At 39.5% G+C, this 17,490-nt stretch overlaps 1 protein-coding gene across 2 annotated transcripts in view; it reads right to left on the bottom strand.

The window, feature by feature from the left end:
• Positions 1 to 851: 851 nt before the first annotated feature.
• Positions 852 to 17,490, bottom strand: part of vaspb (vasodilator stimulated phosphoprotein b) — a 29,343-nt gene continuing 12,704 nt past the window's right edge. The window contains exons 2-14 of one of the 2 annotated variants that reach the window (XM_051958073.1): positions 13,522 to 13,693; positions 10,812 to 10,992; positions 9,474 to 9,540; positions 7,949 to 8,046; positions 5,723 to 5,976; positions 5,328 to 5,503; positions 5,090 to 5,141; positions 4,878 to 4,905; positions 4,714 to 4,753; positions 4,447 to 4,503; positions 2,856 to 2,921; positions 2,348 to 2,409; positions 852 to 2,245 (exon numbers count right to left, since the gene is read on the bottom strand). In XM_051958073.1, coding sequence (XP_051814033.1) covers positions 2,211 to 2,245; positions 2,348 to 2,409; positions 2,856 to 2,921; positions 4,447 to 4,503; positions 4,714 to 4,753; positions 4,878 to 4,905; positions 5,090 to 5,141; positions 5,328 to 5,503; positions 5,723 to 5,976; positions 7,949 to 8,046; positions 9,474 to 9,540; positions 10,812 to 10,992; positions 13,522 to 13,693 — 1,288 coding nt within the window. In that variant the 3' untranslated portion in view covers positions 852 to 2,210. Of the gene's footprint in view, positions 2,246 to 2,347; positions 2,922 to 4,446; positions 4,504 to 4,713; positions 4,754 to 4,877; positions 4,906 to 5,089; positions 5,142 to 5,327; positions 5,504 to 5,722; positions 5,977 to 7,948; positions 8,047 to 9,473; positions 9,541 to 10,811; positions 10,993 to 13,521; positions 13,694 to 17,490 lie in introns of both variants that reach the window. The other variant, XR_007945995.1, reaches the window with a different exon arrangement.

The following is a 17,490-nucleotide window of genomic DNA, read 5'->3' as shown; positions in this document are numbered from 1 at the left end:
GCCATACTCCGTGTTCCTTAAAATCAATCCAAAATGCGCCCATGTACGCCAGTTTCGTAACAAATTTGAAAACTATTTCTTCAAAAACATAATTGACAGCATATCTTTAAAGATTTACTCTATTAACCCTTCAGAGAAAATCCTACAGTTCACGAAAATTTAAATTTTGTAAACCCGTACAGTTAAAATGCCTCACTACTTCCCTTTGAGGAAAAAAATCTAAGCAACTTAAAGACATTTACTCTTCATTTTTTTAAATTTTATTTGATAGTCTGGTTATTAAACTTTTCATTTTTATTCACTGATTATTTTTCTATTTTGTCTAAAATATACATTATCTTTCACGTTTTGTTCACCTTAGGCATTTTCTGATGTTTTAGTGCATCAGTTTGAATTATTCTCTAAAAAATTGTGTGCACTTTTACTTTCAACTATGTACTTATTAAAATGTATTCAGATTTGTATGATTTTGTTTTTGCTATAATCTTTCACATTCAAATGTTACTCTGCATCTCTGCTGTCTTGAAGATAGAATTTGGTCATGAACCAGATGAAATCCTGCTATTAACATGACAAATATCAGATGTAATTTCTTTACTCTAACTGCATTCTCTAACTCAAATTTTTGTATCGAAGCATTCTATTCTACTAGTTTGGACCGAAGTCGAAAGAAGGAATAAAATATAAAAACAAGATGTCTGTGTCGATTCTAAATAATCCACATCAGGTATTTCAGGGAACTTCACTGGAAAGCGACTGGACTTCTGTTTTTGGTTCTTGTGAGGAGGTCCGGTTGCTTTTTACTGTTCAGGTTTGCAGCAGAATGCAAAAGATGACTCGAGACAAAGGGATGCATTTTAAGAAGCAGCTGTATTCGACTATAAGGCATTTCTAATCCAGTGTCTCTAAGCTGTTTTCTTTATATTTCAGTGTAAAAAGCCTAGACTCTATTAGAAAAGAAACAGTAAACCCAAATACATTCATAAGAAAACAATCAATGAAAAAAGAAAAATTAAATCCCAATTCACCAGTCATTTCAATTAAATAGAAAACACCATTTCATTTTTCCCTCAAAACAAATATATATTTCCTTATATATATTATATTATATTTATATATTTATTCTCAAGGCAGTTGGTCATGGCCAAATTAATTGACCTCATCATGGCCATTTTTTTCATGTTTCAAATTAGAAAACAGCTAGAATGGAAGAAAACAACAAGCGGAAGCACAGTTTACAGTAGGACCCACTGCACTGGCCAACAAATATCTCATTTTTGAGTGAGAGGGAATAGTCTATCAAGGCAGTGTGGCACGCAGACACACTTCCTCTGGAACAAGTGCAATGCAAGAGAATACATTCTCACACATCATAAAACTACAACACAACTCTCTTTCACAGCACTCAGGTTGTCCATCAGATTCCCTTTGCTTGTCTCCTCTTCCTCTAACATCTCTTCGTTGCAGCAGTGAAGGCTGAGTTGTGCTGTTCGAGTTCTTAGTCATTGCTGGGAGCTCAAAGTCCACTTGACGGAGATCAGTAGTGAGGGAGCTGGGTTCTCTGATCCATCTCGATTATCGTTGGTTTTTCCACCTCCAACTAGCACAAGAGAGGATAACCTACTAGCAGATGTCTGAACAATTTGTGCCAACTGAGGAGGAGAGAAAATGATCCCCAGCATGCCAGCATCTTGCTATACAGCTAAAATATGACTCATACACTGTCCCGAATACTGCACTATCGATAAATGGTGCGTCTGATAGCAGAAGGGAGAGGACACAAGTAGCAGGATTCTGCGGCAAAAAGGGTAATGATGACAAACGCGAGAGCGATTGTAGCTGTGCGCTCTGAATTGGTGCAGATGAACAGAACGCATGGAGAACACGAGAGGACGGGATGACTGACCAGGGAGAGATGGTACAGGATGGGATCACCGCCGCAACGTATGAGTGATCATCAACAGTGTTGGATGGCGGCGTGAGGAGGTTCCCTGGGTTACCATTTACATGAAGTGAATATGCATGTTGTTACAATGAAGCAAGCAGTTCACGTGTGTTTGCGTAAGAGAGATAGAGAAAAGAGAAAATGTGTAGGAGAAAAAGAGAAATCCCTGGGCTACATGAGAGGGCGCAGTGGAGGAGAGGCCTCGATGGGGCCTCAACCACCTCCATCTATCACATCCCTCCTTTACACCTGACACTCAGCAGAACTATGTGCTTCTCTTCTGAAGCTCCTGAACAAAGGCTGGAAAAGGAGAGACGAGAAACAAGCATAAGGTTCTCGAAATCCTTCCACTGAAACAACATTAAAATTTGGATTTTTTTTGACAGTACAAAGCAATCTCACCTCCAATAATTTCCTCTTTGACTTTTTGCAATTCTTTCCGCACTTCTTCCAAGATCTCCTGCAGAAACATCAGACAAAGTGTTAAAGAACGTGTTCATGTACACTATAGTGACTGCAAATCTCTACATGTGCAGCAGGCTGGAAAATCAGATTTGCAGTCAATATTAAAACAACTAGGTTTCATTAGGTTTTACCGTTTTTGTTTTTTATACGTCATTTCCTTGAAGAGTTTTGAAGTTTATGTTTGTTTTGATTGAACTATGAGAAGGAGAAAATCCACATCCATGTTGTGTAAGGGTTGAACATTTTTTGTCAGATGCTGAGTAAGTAAAGAGCACTGAAGGGAAGGGTGTAGGTTTCTGACTATTTCGTTCACATATCAACAAGGAATAGCTTACTCCACCTTTAAATAACTAATTTCTGTCAGCTTTCTCCAGTAAAATGATTAAACTGCTTCAGCTCTTTTGGCCAACGATCGATAATACTAGAACAAGAAGAAAGTCACCTGTTCATTTTCTCTAAATCTGAGTCATCCGGTCCACCTGCATCATTACTGTTGCTTGCAACTTTTGCCCTGTAAAAAGACAAGACAAATACAAAGATTTATTTTTGTGTTTCACTAAAAGGTGCTGCATAGACAGGGAAACAATCAATTAAATTCAACACAATAATACAAAGAAAACAAAGAATAGTGAATGGTTGATGAAGAAATACACACCCAGAGATTCAATAAGGTTAACCTGAAACTAAAATATCAATACTTCTGCAAAAGTGACTGGGGTAAATGAGGATTTTATCATCATCAGGGAAACAGTCGAATGTTCATATGCTACGAGCAGGAACTGTTCTAAAATAAGACCCAGTCAACAGGAAGTTTTACTTCCACCTGTCAGTCACAGCCCTATAAATGTGAGTCACTAAATCCATTCTGAAGAAGAGAAGAGAGGTGCGAGACAGACTTCTATCACTGAGTCTTTTGGCAATGACAAGTTAATATTCAGGTACAGACATACTGTAACTATGGCAACATCTATCTCTGGTTTGCATGTATATTAGGCGCCATTTGTGTGTTGATGCTTAAACGACACGAGTTCCCTGCATTTTTAAAACGACAAATTGCAGTTTTATTCATATTGATAAGAGTATGTATGACAGCAACATAAATGCATGTGGTTGTGAAGTAATGAATAGAATAAATAAATACCACCATAATAGAATAAAGCCTACGACTGCAAATACTCAGTTCAGCTTAGAAAATACAGCATCTCTTCATTGTATTATTTTTACGAGCCTGTGATGCTGAAATCTGTTTTATTGCCAAACCTCTACATATTTTAATGACATTTACAGAGCCATTTGAAAGGATTCGTTCTATAAGCAACAACGTTAGTTACTAAATGTATGAGCTGCCAGCGGTGTTCACTGACCCAGTTTCATTTGCTCTGACTGGACAGCTGACAGACTATTGACTCACCTATACATTTATTTTGGAATATCATTATGCAATTGCTGGCATTTCTAGTCAGTGTATATAAACAACGAGGCTATGTCAATTTCTCATCCCTCCTACTTTTTATTTACCTTTTTGAACACATTAAGCTTTTGCACACTAGAAGCATTAACTGGTATCAGAAATACCAGCCTGGCTTTTACTTGGTACTGATTGGAAAAGAAATCAAACGGGTAACTATGGGAAACATAGTGATGCTTTTTGCAAACATATATAGTCTGTACTGGTAGGTGCACATCAACTACAATATACAGACAAGCTAAGTTATCAATCACATCATCACTGTCAGAGGGTGACATCATTTCCCATGAAAGGACAGCACCCCAAACCAACCCCAGTGAATGACGTAAAAATAAGCATTAATCGCAATGCCAGTCATCCATCTTATTTCTCGGTTTTTACATTTAACACACTCCGCTGGTACATCTTCCAGTCCCTTGGGTGCATGCTATTTTCTGATCCATTAGATGGTGCTATCATCTGCAAAATATGCTACCCTAATATGTAGGTTGCAGTGACACTGTGCTAGCATGAGGGGGAAAGGAACGAGGGGAGCTAAGGTCATGAGTGAATGGGACAGCATGTATACCTGGAACCTTGAGACAATGAGGGAGTGGAGTCCATGCTCTTGGGGATGGAGTTATTCCTGTTAGTGAGACACACATACTCTTCTCTTAGAATGAAAATGGACAGCATTCACACACAAAAGCACACTGGTCCAGAGGTGAGCAGAGATGTACACATGGTCACAAAAATGCACACACACTGATGGAGAACTGTCTGTAGGGTGAGTAAAGACAGAGGACAACTGGGGGTTACACATTCACTGATGACAAATAACTGAATGTAGGATTACCTGCTCATGGACGCCTTCTCCCAAGGTCTTCTCACAGGCTCTGAGAGAAAATGTTAAAAAAAAAAAAAAAAAATGAGCTGTTAAATTTTGTTATTGCGTTTTACATTCATTTCATTGTGAGATGAACGTAGGCAGTGCTACCAATAAAACTGTATGGTGCTCACCGCTTTGACCTTGAGGCTCTGAATCATCCTGCAGAGAAAAGATCAGGGATGCTCTGTTAAAAATGAGTCATCCTCAATCTATTTCTATTTTTTAAGCTAGCTATCCATCATCTACAGTATTTGGTCCCATGCAAAAAAAGAAAGAAAAAAAGAACAGAACAGTGCTTGATTGGTGTTACTCAAAAATGATGTGACCAACAGCAGACCCTTACATTGTCGTGTGTCTTCACAGGCGGTTTCTCTCCAGTGTCTGCAGCTTTTCTCCTGTTACGAAAGGACCACTTTAAGTTATAACATATTTAGACTGGAAACTTTGAAGAGTCAGTTTTAGAAAATGTGTCATAAATTTAAAATATAATTATTACCCAAAGAGGAAATATGGCGCAAGTGGAGATACACTCGATGAGTATTGGACAGTTTATGTGACTGCAAACTTGTAGTGTCACTCACCTTCTTGCTAAGATGGCACTCATCTCACCCATCAAACCTCCTCCTCCTCCTCCTCCTCCACCTCCACCTCCTCCTCCTCCTCCTCCTCCTCCTCCGCCGCCTCCTCCAATGGAGGAGTTGCTGCTGCGGCTGGAGTCAGACTTGGCTGCTGAAGGTGCAGGAGTTCCATCCTCCTGCTGAGGGCAGCAAATAACAAAAACACAGATGGTATCTTAGGTCTGCAAGTGTAAACGACTGCTAGACTGGATCAATAAGGCAGCAGAATACTATTTGCATAATCAGAAAAGCACAGGATGGCTTCAGTGATTGCCCATTATGATAATCTTGCCTTCAAACAGCTGCAAAGTAACAGTCCTAACAAAAAGCTCAAACTCTAAAATTTGACACATGCTTACCTTGGATACTTTACGGAGTTTAGCTCCGGCCAGGGCTGCCGCCAAGCCCCCACCTCCTCCTAATCCGCCACCACCATCACCCGAGCCGCCACCACCTCCTGCAGAGGGCAAGGGTGGGGCTGGTGGAGGTCCTGAGGGAGGTGGTCCTGGAGGGGGAGGGACGCCAGCAGCAGGGGGAGGGCCAGGGGGTGGAGGAGGGGCTGGTGGAGGAGGAGGGCCTCCAGGGGCCATCGGCGGGGCAGGAGGAGCTTGGACTAAAGACAGAGAGGGACCATCACTAACTATTCAAAAACAAGGACAATCAAGATGCACACAAGTGGCAGTGTGATACAGGTAAAGTCCAGTTTATGTTTCTAAATCCCCATGTGACTTTGAATGTGGACTGTGGTGCCATTCATAATACAATAAATACTATAAGGAATTGTCGGTCTGCTGCATAGACGGTCACATTGCCCCTCACATTCAACACCGAAAAAGACACAGATTCTCTGCTCTAAAACACTGTGACTTCACACTTTTTTACTGGATATAGCAGCTAGATACATATTTGGCCACTGATTACTCCTGAGCTGTGTGATAGAGTAGCTTGCTGCTGAGTTTGTTGCTTTCTCGTCCCAATCACAGTGGGTGGACAAAGCACATTTTCAGAGAATTTGCAACTTCTCATTGTGCTTGAGAGAAAAGGAAAGGATGTACAAATCAAAGCATCTCCAAAGTCTGACAAGGATTGCTCTTTTATGGATGAAATTCCTGCACAGTCTCTCTTCAAAACAAGCCTTTGGTTTTAGCATCATTTGTTTTCCAAGCTCATTTGTCGTCCGCACGACCACAAATGTTGGGCTGCCTACATATATCTTGTGAGCACACAGAAGCATGAACTGGCTTTAAGACAGGTGGGGAAAAAAATCTAGAACAGGGGTCCTAGATCATATCCATAAATGATCAGTGGAGCTTCTGGGCTCAAAGAGGGAGGGATCAAGTTGTCATAATCACAATTCTGCTTTGATCCATGTCCACATATCAATGTCAGGAAACAGGGCCTATACAGCCTTTTAAATAAAGTTAAAAAAAACAGTCCATGGGCCAGACCAGACATTGGTACCACCTCAGGTGACCAAACCTAAGTGGTACTAAAATGTACTTTGTCTTAATGTAAGTACATTAAGATGTGATAGCCTTTCCACACTGGCAGCTTTATCACTTATTTGTGAAACTGTCACATTCACACCATAACTGCGATATTAAACAATTAATTTAAATCTCACTCTATGCAAAGATCAGATTTAATGTAAGTCAATAATCAAATAAAATTGTTTGAGAAATGCATTTCTTGTTTGTCTGTACTTTCTTTTAATGCTATTTGTTTTGGTCTATTTGAGTCTTGTTCTGTTATTTTGTGTCTCGTTTTTTCTGTTCTGTGCCTTGCTATATAATGTGCCTTTTTTTGTCCTTTTTGTGTCTTGTTTTTTCTGTTCTGTGCCTTACTTTATGTGTCTTTTTTTGTCCTTTTTGTGTCTTGTTTTTGTTGTTTTGTATCTTGCTTCTGTCATTCCGTTTCTTGTTTTTGTTACAGACGATCTTGTTACCATAGCAACAAAATCTTTCTAAAACTCAAGCTTGTTATAGCATTTTTATGTGTTATAAAGCTATTAACACAGATGACATGTGGCACTTCTTATTTTTCATAACGAGGAATAATCCTATCAAATTCGACTTCTGGCTCAGACCCTTTCATTATGTCCATTAAATGAGTGATAACAGATATTAAGCTGTGAGTTTGCAATGGCTGTCATATCCAAATGAAAACTACAAACATATAGCAAGTTAAAAATACCAAAAAGAATTGGTCACCTTGAGTGGTACCGATACTAGAAATTTTGGGTCCAGGCCCATGGACTAAAGCAGTGGTGTTACCATAGCTTGTTTTTTTGTTCCTGCTGGTGACACATCTCTGCTAATGCATATGCATACTAAATTTACCTCGCAGCACTATGAATCACTAGGGTTGTATTACAGTCTGACAAGCCTGAAATGGGCATCATACAGTCTGACAGATTTATTTACAGTTTTAATAGACGCCATCTCACACAGTTTAATGTGACGAAATTGCAAGTGTGCTTTTAAGGCAACCCAGTCATGCACAACTACCTAAGAGAAATAACGAAATATGATGAAAACTACTATGACTGGACTACAGTTTGGTGACCAGCCCAGGTGTTTCCTGACCTGCAGCAGCTTGTCTTTCTCTCTCCAGTCTCTCTCTTTCCTGTCGTTCCCTCTCTTGTCGCTCTCGCTCCTGCTGTTCCAGCCTCTGCTGCTCCAACCTGTGCACAAACAAACACATCTGCTATAAGCACATGTAAACAGGCTTAAAACAAAGTAGCGAATTATGACAACAGAAATTTTATGTTAAAAGTTATCCTAATCAATACAAATCGGTAAAAACAGTTCAACCATAAAATGAGTTGAACTTAAGAGTAATGATAAGCAATGCAGGCTTTCAACCACCCCCAATTAATGTTTATATTTTTAGATTATTGGATGATTTGTGCACAAAACAACCATGTCTAATTACAGCGTTTAACACTGGGTGGAGAGAAACACACACAGGATTCATATTCAACACAGTGAAGTTAGTGAAAAGATGGAAGGTTGATTTCAACACATCTGATTAGCCTACCACTGAAAAAGTCCACAGCTGGACAAGGCGGCCTAATTCGAGCCGCCTCAGCTCGCTACTGCTCCCTCCCCTCTCCCACAAACATCTGCCACTCACAACAGCTGTATGCAAAACAGTACAATGTACACAATCACTCATAAACACACAGGTCCATACACAATCACACACACAAACTGGAATTTAAAACTGTATGTCTGGGAAAGGATGAGGGGAGATCACATTCAAGTATTTTACTTCATCTGTTTTTCACAATCTTTTTATTCTTGTAAAGTTAAAACCAATAATACAAATACCATCCACAAACACCTTCATCTATACTGAATTCCAAAGGTTTTAAAAGCTCACTAAGCCACAGCATGCCAGCAACAAATGGGATAGCTAGTAACTTAACAGGCAGTCCCTACAGCCAATCACAAAGCCTCTCTGACAGGGCAGTATATCACCCTTTAGTCTAAAATGGGATTAAAAGGTTAATGCCTAGTCTAATGCAGGCATGCATGGAGTCACAACACTGGGTCTCGCTGAAGGAACAGACAAATGGAAGGAGAGAAGGTGGAGTTGATGCGAGAGGCGTCCACCTTGCTCTTTCTAACCTTTAACCTACAGAGGCTGACTGAGGGTTTAGCAGTGTCAGGCTAATGCCATCAAATCCTCTACATATGCGTGTGTGCAAAACTGTGCCAACTGAAATACTGCAAAGCCAAGACAGCTTGATTTGCTATTGATTGTTATGCAACTAAACCCAGAGGATAGCTTGTTTCTGTCAGAAACATTAAACTTCACATGGCCCCACTGTACACCACACTGGGGTATGTGGTCAAACAACTCACTGCCAAAAAAACATTGGATGTTTGAACACCGATATGGCTGATCTGTTGAATTTGCTGTTCTAAATTCAGTCTGAAAACCCCAAAGACATCTGGAAACGTTATCAGCTGGAAACACTATTTTTTGCTCCATCAGACTAAGAGGACATAAAGGTAGAACACCAGTTAAATGGGATGAGTGGTTTATTACAATAAGGAATGTAAAATAAAAGGCGAACTGCATATTGAGGAAGGCTGAAGTTACCTCCGCTGCTGTTCAAGCTCTTCTGGAGAAGGTCCATTTGACACTGGGCGGGGGAGGGTTGCATAACCTGTCAAATCAAAAGACAGAAAACATATTTTAATTGCTCTTGAACAATTCCTCGCTGAACTGTGTCCTTGTCTATGTGTTTTTATTGATGTATGTGGATTTTCCATCCTTGAGTGTACAAAGTCTGTAGAAGGTACAGAAATCCATGATGTGACAGAGGAACTAAAAACGGTGATGTACACCAATCAAGTACATTATTGTTTTTTCTAATTAGTTTTATTGTGCAGCTGCACAAAATGCATAAAGGATCAGATGTTACTGAAATAATCAGATCTTTGTATAAACAAAGACTGAAAAAATACCATAAAACAGATTAACTTTGGACAATATAAAAAATGCAGTGTGAAAAACGTAGCTCTAATCATGTTTTTGTTCAATGAAAATAAGAGTTAATGCCACAAAAAACAAGTTTCTAACAGCTGAGACATGGATTATAGCAGAACAGGTCATAAACAGGTCACATGGGGAAGAGTAACAGTGGAGAACGGAGTAAGCAGGGATTAATATTACCCTAGAAAACCTTTTCATACTTCATAGATCTTGATTATTGTCAGGAGCTTGCCTGCTCTGCATTCTAGTTGCCATCATGTGCATTTGTAATGTTTATGATCAGTTGCTATAGTGAAATGTCAAAATGTAAAGCTTTTTGTGGACCTCAGAAATAATAGCTACAACAATGCCAAGCTTAATGTGCATTCTCATAAACTAGAAAAAAGTTGATACTATGTGATCTGAGTAACCAAAATCGCATTTGATTAAAAACTGCATGTGCAACAGAAAAAAACAAAAACAAATGGTATCAATCTTGAATTACACTGTGAAAACCCACACTCAGACCAGACCTAGTACGGCACTTTTTAAAACACACAAGACAAAACAAAGACACAACAGGATAGGGTTTGCCAGTGCATCATGTTTTTGTAACGTCTCAGGCGATTGATTTGCTTTTCTTGAGTCTTGGTGAATCATGTTTGCTGTTAAACTGGAAGCACATTCCAGGAACTCTGTTCTAAATACATCAGCATTCCCCTAATGCTGTGAGAGAAAATAATCTGCTAAAACTAAAGGTTAAAACTGGTAATCAAAATATATCAGTTGGCTGTTTTAGGCCACAAAGTGGAAGTACACTGATATTAACCGAGCTACTGCTGTGTTTGTTGCACATTTAAAATCTTATCTATGATTTGCAAGGATACATTTCTTTTACAACTTGTGCAAACATTAAGCCAGTCACAGTGCCCTTTCCTCTTTCAGAAGCGAGAACTCATTTACCTGCATCTGCCATGGAGCTGAGGACCTCCAGAGCATGAGCCATGCCATTGGCAAATAGAGCAGCATCCTCCTTGCTGCCAAAGTTCAGCCCCCACACCTGCCGGGCATCCCGCCACTGGTGAAAATTGGGTGTGGCCTGGTTATACTTTAGACCTTTCACGATTGGACAATTTATTACCACCTGTGAGAGAAGGACAACAGATGGTCAATCAACAAGGATCCTAATGATAGAGCTGGTTAGCAAAATGAAAGCTTTGTGGCAATCTGTCAATATTTAAACAAACTCTTTACACATCTATTTCATGCAACAGGTAGACGAGCCCTTCCAAAAATGTCAAACAGACTCCCCATACTGTCTAACTTGCAGAAATACACTTATTTTCGACAACTCTGTGCTTGATATTCATCAGGCAGTTAGTGTAGTAAAAAGAGAAACCAGCCTGAAAAGGAGTAACTATAACTCCACAACTAATACCCCACAGACCAAAGAAAGATGAGATTTTTGATAACATCATCCCACTAAATGATTATTTTTGATAACATACAGTAAATAAGAGGACCCTCAACATTATACAAATCATAAATGAATTCCAAAATTGTAAACACTGATGGGTAAATTGTAAACCATTCGAAAAGTTCTTATTTTAAAATATTACACCAGATTTGAACTAGCTGGTCAGATATTTAAATACCCAAATCAGGAAAAAACACCGTGTAGCATATGGGAACAGTAACCATCTCTGAAAAACTGGAAAAAAAAACTATTAAAGGACCCCACAAACCCACATCCCTGCTTTAGTCCAAAATGATGGAGCTTGTGTTTTTATGGATTATCCTGGTTTATATTCCACCCAGCAGGTGGCGTGAAGCCTATGAACCAGGGAGAAAAATGTTATGGGTTTGCTTGAATGTGCTGACACGCCATTTCGCTATTTGTTTAACAGCCTCTGGATTCCACAGAGCGGAGGGGAGGAGAGGAGACCCTGTCAGAGTGGCTATCATAGGGGGCAAACATGAAAAGAGAGGGTAGCAAGTTCAGCTGCTACTGCAGACAGTGGTATTTTCCAAAACTCATCTCAATCATGATGACAGAATAAGGATGTGGCCAGAAACGTTAGGAGTCACTATAAATAGTATTTTGAAAATCTATGTAAGAGAAAGCCGCATGTTTGAAAAACCGGAATGTCCATAGGAAAACCTTAATGCCACAGGTCTGCTTGTTTCCAGTGCTGCTGAAGTCATCCAATCACCCCAGGATGGATAAAACTAATTGAAAACACAAGTGTGACGGCAACTAAGCATTACTTTATATGCAGACAGTCAGAGACAGAGCAGGTAGAAAGGAGAACATGGAAGGAGAGAGAAAATACATCCACACTATTCTGATTTGCTCCCTGCTGCTCTAAACCAGCAGCATGTCTCCATCGCACACAAATATAGCGTTCTTATTGGGTATCAGGCTTCTTCCCAAATTGTCACAGGAAATGGTTGAACAGACTAACTATCTCACAGGAAACATCATCCACTTTAAGAGCTGTCTCTGGGGAACGCTTCAGAGTGCTGAATGTTCAAAGAACGAGAGAGACACTGAAGCAGCAGGGAGGAGAGGGGTGTAGTCGAGAATAGACCCACCCAAGCTCAGTTTATTCAGCTTTTTAACTCGGAAACTGCCCACCTTTATCTGGTGATAACAACAAGGAACCCTCTTTGTTCTCCTTCTCATATGGCTTTACAGGGCATCCTCACTATGCCAACATCATGGCCAAAATAAACACTATGAGCTGCACAAAATTAGCTCCAGGTCCAAGAGTGGTGATTAGCATTCTGTGCCAAGGGGTTAAGCACAAAACCCAACCTGGGGAATATGTGAGCATGTCATTTTTTTTTTTAGACAAAAGAATTTAAACACAAGCTTACATTTAAAACACAGCAATCTTAGTCCTTTTCCAGTTTGACCAAATAGATTAAAAGTACTGCAGTGTAGAAAATCATAAAAACAAGCTGCACTCAGTCAAAACATAAAGCTCATCTGTGAGTTTGGGTTTGGCTTCCAGCTTCCTCTCACAACATTTGTTCATTAAATGTTGAACAAAACAAGCGGATTAAGTAAAGTAACTTACAGCATGGGAGAGACAATAAGTCCAACATACTTTACCCTCTGTTGCTTTATTCCTCCCTAAACATCAGGATTTATGATCAAATGAGATAACATGAACCAGCACAGGTGATCTACAGCCACTCTATGCTGATAAGGTAAACAACTTCAGTGGAGCTCCAGTTTATTGTAACACCAGTTAGTTCTTCTTGCACTACATTTCTTGCTTGTATCTTGTTCATGCTGTCATATATCTATATCAATGCAAATTAAGTGCATTAAAAGCAATAGATTGGCTAAAAATAATGGATTCTTTGGTATCTCTAATAGAACTTTAATCATATATACAGGAAATACTCTCCACAAACTCAACCTAAAGTCTGAGTGTGTCTTATTATAGATTGATAATGTGAATGAGTGGGCATTTACAAATATAGACCGACTCACACTTGATTACTCAGCCACCTGCAGGCACCACAGACGCCCACGGGCCACATGACAGGCACAGATGAGCGACACACACAAGACTCACACTACCAGAGGCAAAATATTTCACGCACACCAAACATACAAAGTCTGTCGGACACATAATCAGTCCAAAGCTGGCAGCCGCACCTGCTGGTCCGTCTGCATCTTGCGTCCCACTATCCTGAAGGCATTGTTGGTGGGGTTGTGATAGATCTGGACTCTGCTGAAGGCTTGGGGTCCAGTGCCTGCCGGAAGCCACTTCTTATTGCCATCGTCATAGATCATCACAGTGGCCCGAGCCTGGCAAATACTCGACTCACTGGAGAGACAGAGGGCGGAACAAAAAAAAGACAAAATTAATTCACAGCACGGTATAAGTGAGTCATGAGAGTATGAGGATCTCACCTGGTGATATAGTTAAGAAAGATTGTTGTCCTTTCCACTAGAAGACATGCTTAAAATTAAACTTCTTCTCCATTTGAACCACAACCATGTGTGGCAGCGACTTCAACCTCAGCGACAAATGATCCTTATGAACACGTCACTTATTGATCTGATGACAGTGAGAGATCTACTGTCTGTTGACAATATATCCTCATGACTGTGTGTATGGACATCACAAGAACTGCAGCTCTAAGTCACTACTTGTTATTCTATGGTACCACAAGCCACAGATTTCATAGATTTGAGAGAGACTACACAAGTACAACTCCATGACTCTGCGACTTGTGGAGGAGAAAAGAAACAGAACATCTGGAGTCTTGTATGGAGATATTTTGAGGTTCTTGAAAAGCGCTATATGAGTATAATGTAATGTTATGATTCTTATTATTTTACAGTCCCATCAGTTGAGCAGGGACAAAAAAAAGACAACCAAACACCAGAATGTAAGCAGCAAGAGAAAACGTCTCAGCATTATTTAAGCATCCTAACTGCACAAAGCATTCAAAGTGAGAATCTCAGCTTGTGACTTTGTATTGACTAGATATCGTCCAAATGTTTGTATTCTAACATAAAACATTCAAAATATGGCAAAATATAATGCTGTACATCCACGTGGGTGTTCGAACATTTTTGCAGATTTTTAAAAAAATCTTTATTTTGAAATTCAGTATATATATTTTTGATACTGACAATTGTGGAAGGTAAATGATACTGACTATCAAAGTCCTGGTCCTGTAACATTTCTATCTATTTTCACATCAAAACAACTAGTTCTTTGTCTAGCATGCAATGTGGACTGTAGCTTAAATGGAAGAAGCAAACACAAGGGAGCTGAGGGACAACTGGAGACACCAGATGGACAAATGACTGAAAGACACTCCGTTATAAACAAAGCATTTTTAGAGATGAGAGTCAGTCCTTCCAGATGATCCTACACTCATTCTAATTAATCCACAATGTCACAGCACAGTCCTTCTGAATGTGTGCTAGGCATATACCATACACTACATGGACATAACCAGCACCTGACTCAAACGGTATATATGTGTGTGAATATATGTGAATTTCAGGTTGTGTCTTGCCAGACACCACAGAAACATACACCAAACTGTATGACTGGCTACTCGCTGACATACATGCGGAAGTATTCTGCGTATGTACAAATTGTAGGGAGAAGCAAATGAAAGGCAGAAGATGGAGCAAATGTGAAAAAACAAATGCAGTAAAGCGTTGTTGTCTGCTTGGAAAAACAGAGATCAGTTTGATCCTCAACAAGATGGAAGGTGAGACAACAATGGAGGCTGACAAAGACGGGAAGTTGTGCCGAGCTCCGGCAAACAGACGAGGCACTGGAACCTTCCACCTGCTCCGCATCAACCTCCACCTCCACACACTTTGTAAGAAAACAGTCATGTGATGTGCTGTGAGATCAGTGACAACACATTTATTTATAGTTCCAAGTGGGCAGAAAACACAAAGTTACACATCAGTCAGGTATTTATTAAGATACAGGTTAGGCAGCAAAGAGGCTGCAGACGGCGTTTGCATTTCAGACACTGAAATCGAAAGACAGAAAAATGTTTCCTTTTAGAAAAAAAATCCCACAATAGATATACCACAAAAAGCCGCCTGTGCAACAACACACACACACTTGCAAGCTCTTGCTATGTGTGAACAAAGAACAAAGCTATCTGATAAAACGTCAATAAGCATTCGCAAATAATGCACAGTTTGCATGCATTAATTTACCTGCACAACTTTCAATATATATTGCATTTTCTGGTTTGCCAAGAAGCAATATAAATTTTAAGGACAGCGTAACAAAGACTGGCTGATTCCAACTTGAATTGTTTAATCATTGCTCCCCCTTCCTCTCCTTATTTGCCCCCCATGCTCTCCTTATAGTCCCCTAATCCATCTCTTCCACCTCTCCCTCCATCTGTCCCACCCGTGATACAATCTGCTACTTCCGGTGACACAGCACCAAAGCCACAACCCCCTTCCTGCTGCTAACACTGCCTAATAAGGACTGCTCCTGCCTCAACAATCAATGCACACACAGACACACACACAGGTTGTACATTTTTCAACAAGTTAACATTTAAATTCAGTCCATATTAACTGGAAATTACATTTTGACTTTGATGCTCACAACACAGCCAAATGAAAGAATGTATAGTGAGTAAAGCAGGATTTCACTGATTAAGTGTTCACATGTTGGCTCCTCTCCAACCAGGAACTACTCAGATGTTCAGGCCTCCAAGCATCTTTATAAACAAGAGTATTTTAGCCTGCAAGTTTCACCAGAATCTGTCTGTGTGCACACCACCGCAGATAATCTTGGGTTTGCTTTCAATCACAGCAAAAAGTGTGTTACATAAGCTTCAAAACACCTTCCTGTGATTGCGTTATTTGGCACAAGTCTTACAATAATTGTGCCCAAAGTGAATGCCGGTTCAGTTTTTCATCGTGATTTTAACTTCTTCATGCTTTTTGGTAACCTGTACAGATCCCTGCAGAAGTCTGGCACTTTACTCATATTTACTATAGTTCAGATAGAATTTTTAAAAAAATATCACAACAGTAAAATAAAAAAAATCAACTATTTGTTATATAAATTTATATCTCTCCATTTTCCTTCAAATGTCTTAATATTTCATGAGAAACACTTTCACACAGGGTTGAACAATATGGAGCAAATATCTAACTGTAATTTCCTAGATAGGTAATGCAATATGATGTGCAAAATATTTTCTTTTGAAGACGAACTTCACTTCACTGTATGATACATAGTAGTGGATGAAACCGGTTGAGGTAGGAACCTCAGCGTTAGAGGTCATTTTTATTATGTGTTTTTTCACCCCAGAATTTTAAAATTACTCAGAATATAAATACACTTATTCCAATATTGTACGCAGTCTCAGTGTGCTGTACAGATGCCTCAGTCTAAATAGATGATAAATACAGATCAATTGTGGGGGTTGACATACTGGCTGATTAAGCTAACTGCAGTTCTATAATGTTGGTCAATAAATAAGTATATTAGAGAAATGGCAAAGATGTGGTTGAAATCATGTTGACGCTGTGTGCCTATACCGATTTTATCCGCTTAAAAGCACTGATTTCCTTAGTTTATATTTTTATATGACAATGTCCCACTGTGTATGAATCTTGATCAAAATTCTGAGAAAACCCTTGAAGTGTCGCTACCAGTAGTCTTTGTTTTGTATGTTCAGACAGATTTATCACTATAGGATGTTGTCTAATTCTTAATACGAATTTCCATCAGTCTCTAAAATCCAGTTTGTATTGAACGCTAACATTAAAGGTGCTTCAGAAACACTCAAAGGGTGTTCTGAAACCAAATACTACAGTTTAATAAGGCATGGCGAAGTTTCTGCAGATTCACAAAATCCTCTGGAATGTTAGAGCTCTACCTTGGATATTGGTTTTGTTATTTGAGCTTAAATGTAAGTAGGAAAGTCCTGCACACAGAGATCTAAGCTGCATAACTATTTTAACAATTGTGTATATAAAGAGGATTTTTACAAGGAAGACTAGGCAAACTCCAAACAGTCTTTCAGCAGACAAAGGCTTGGCCATCAATCACTCTAGCAGGTTAAAACCTCGTATGGCTGCATTGATCCTACATCAAACACAGCACCGCAATAT

Source organism: Acanthochromis polyacanthus, chromosome 13 (assembly GCF_021347895.1).
Source record: "Acanthochromis polyacanthus isolate Apoly-LR-REF ecotype Palm Island chromosome 13, KAUST_Apoly_ChrSc, whole genome shotgun sequence".
NCBI classification, from domain to species: Eukaryota; Metazoa; Chordata; class Actinopteri; family Pomacentridae; genus Acanthochromis; species Acanthochromis polyacanthus.
The sequence above is the reverse complement of the archived record's forward strand: the minus strand, read 5'-3'. Positions and strand labels throughout refer to the sequence as shown.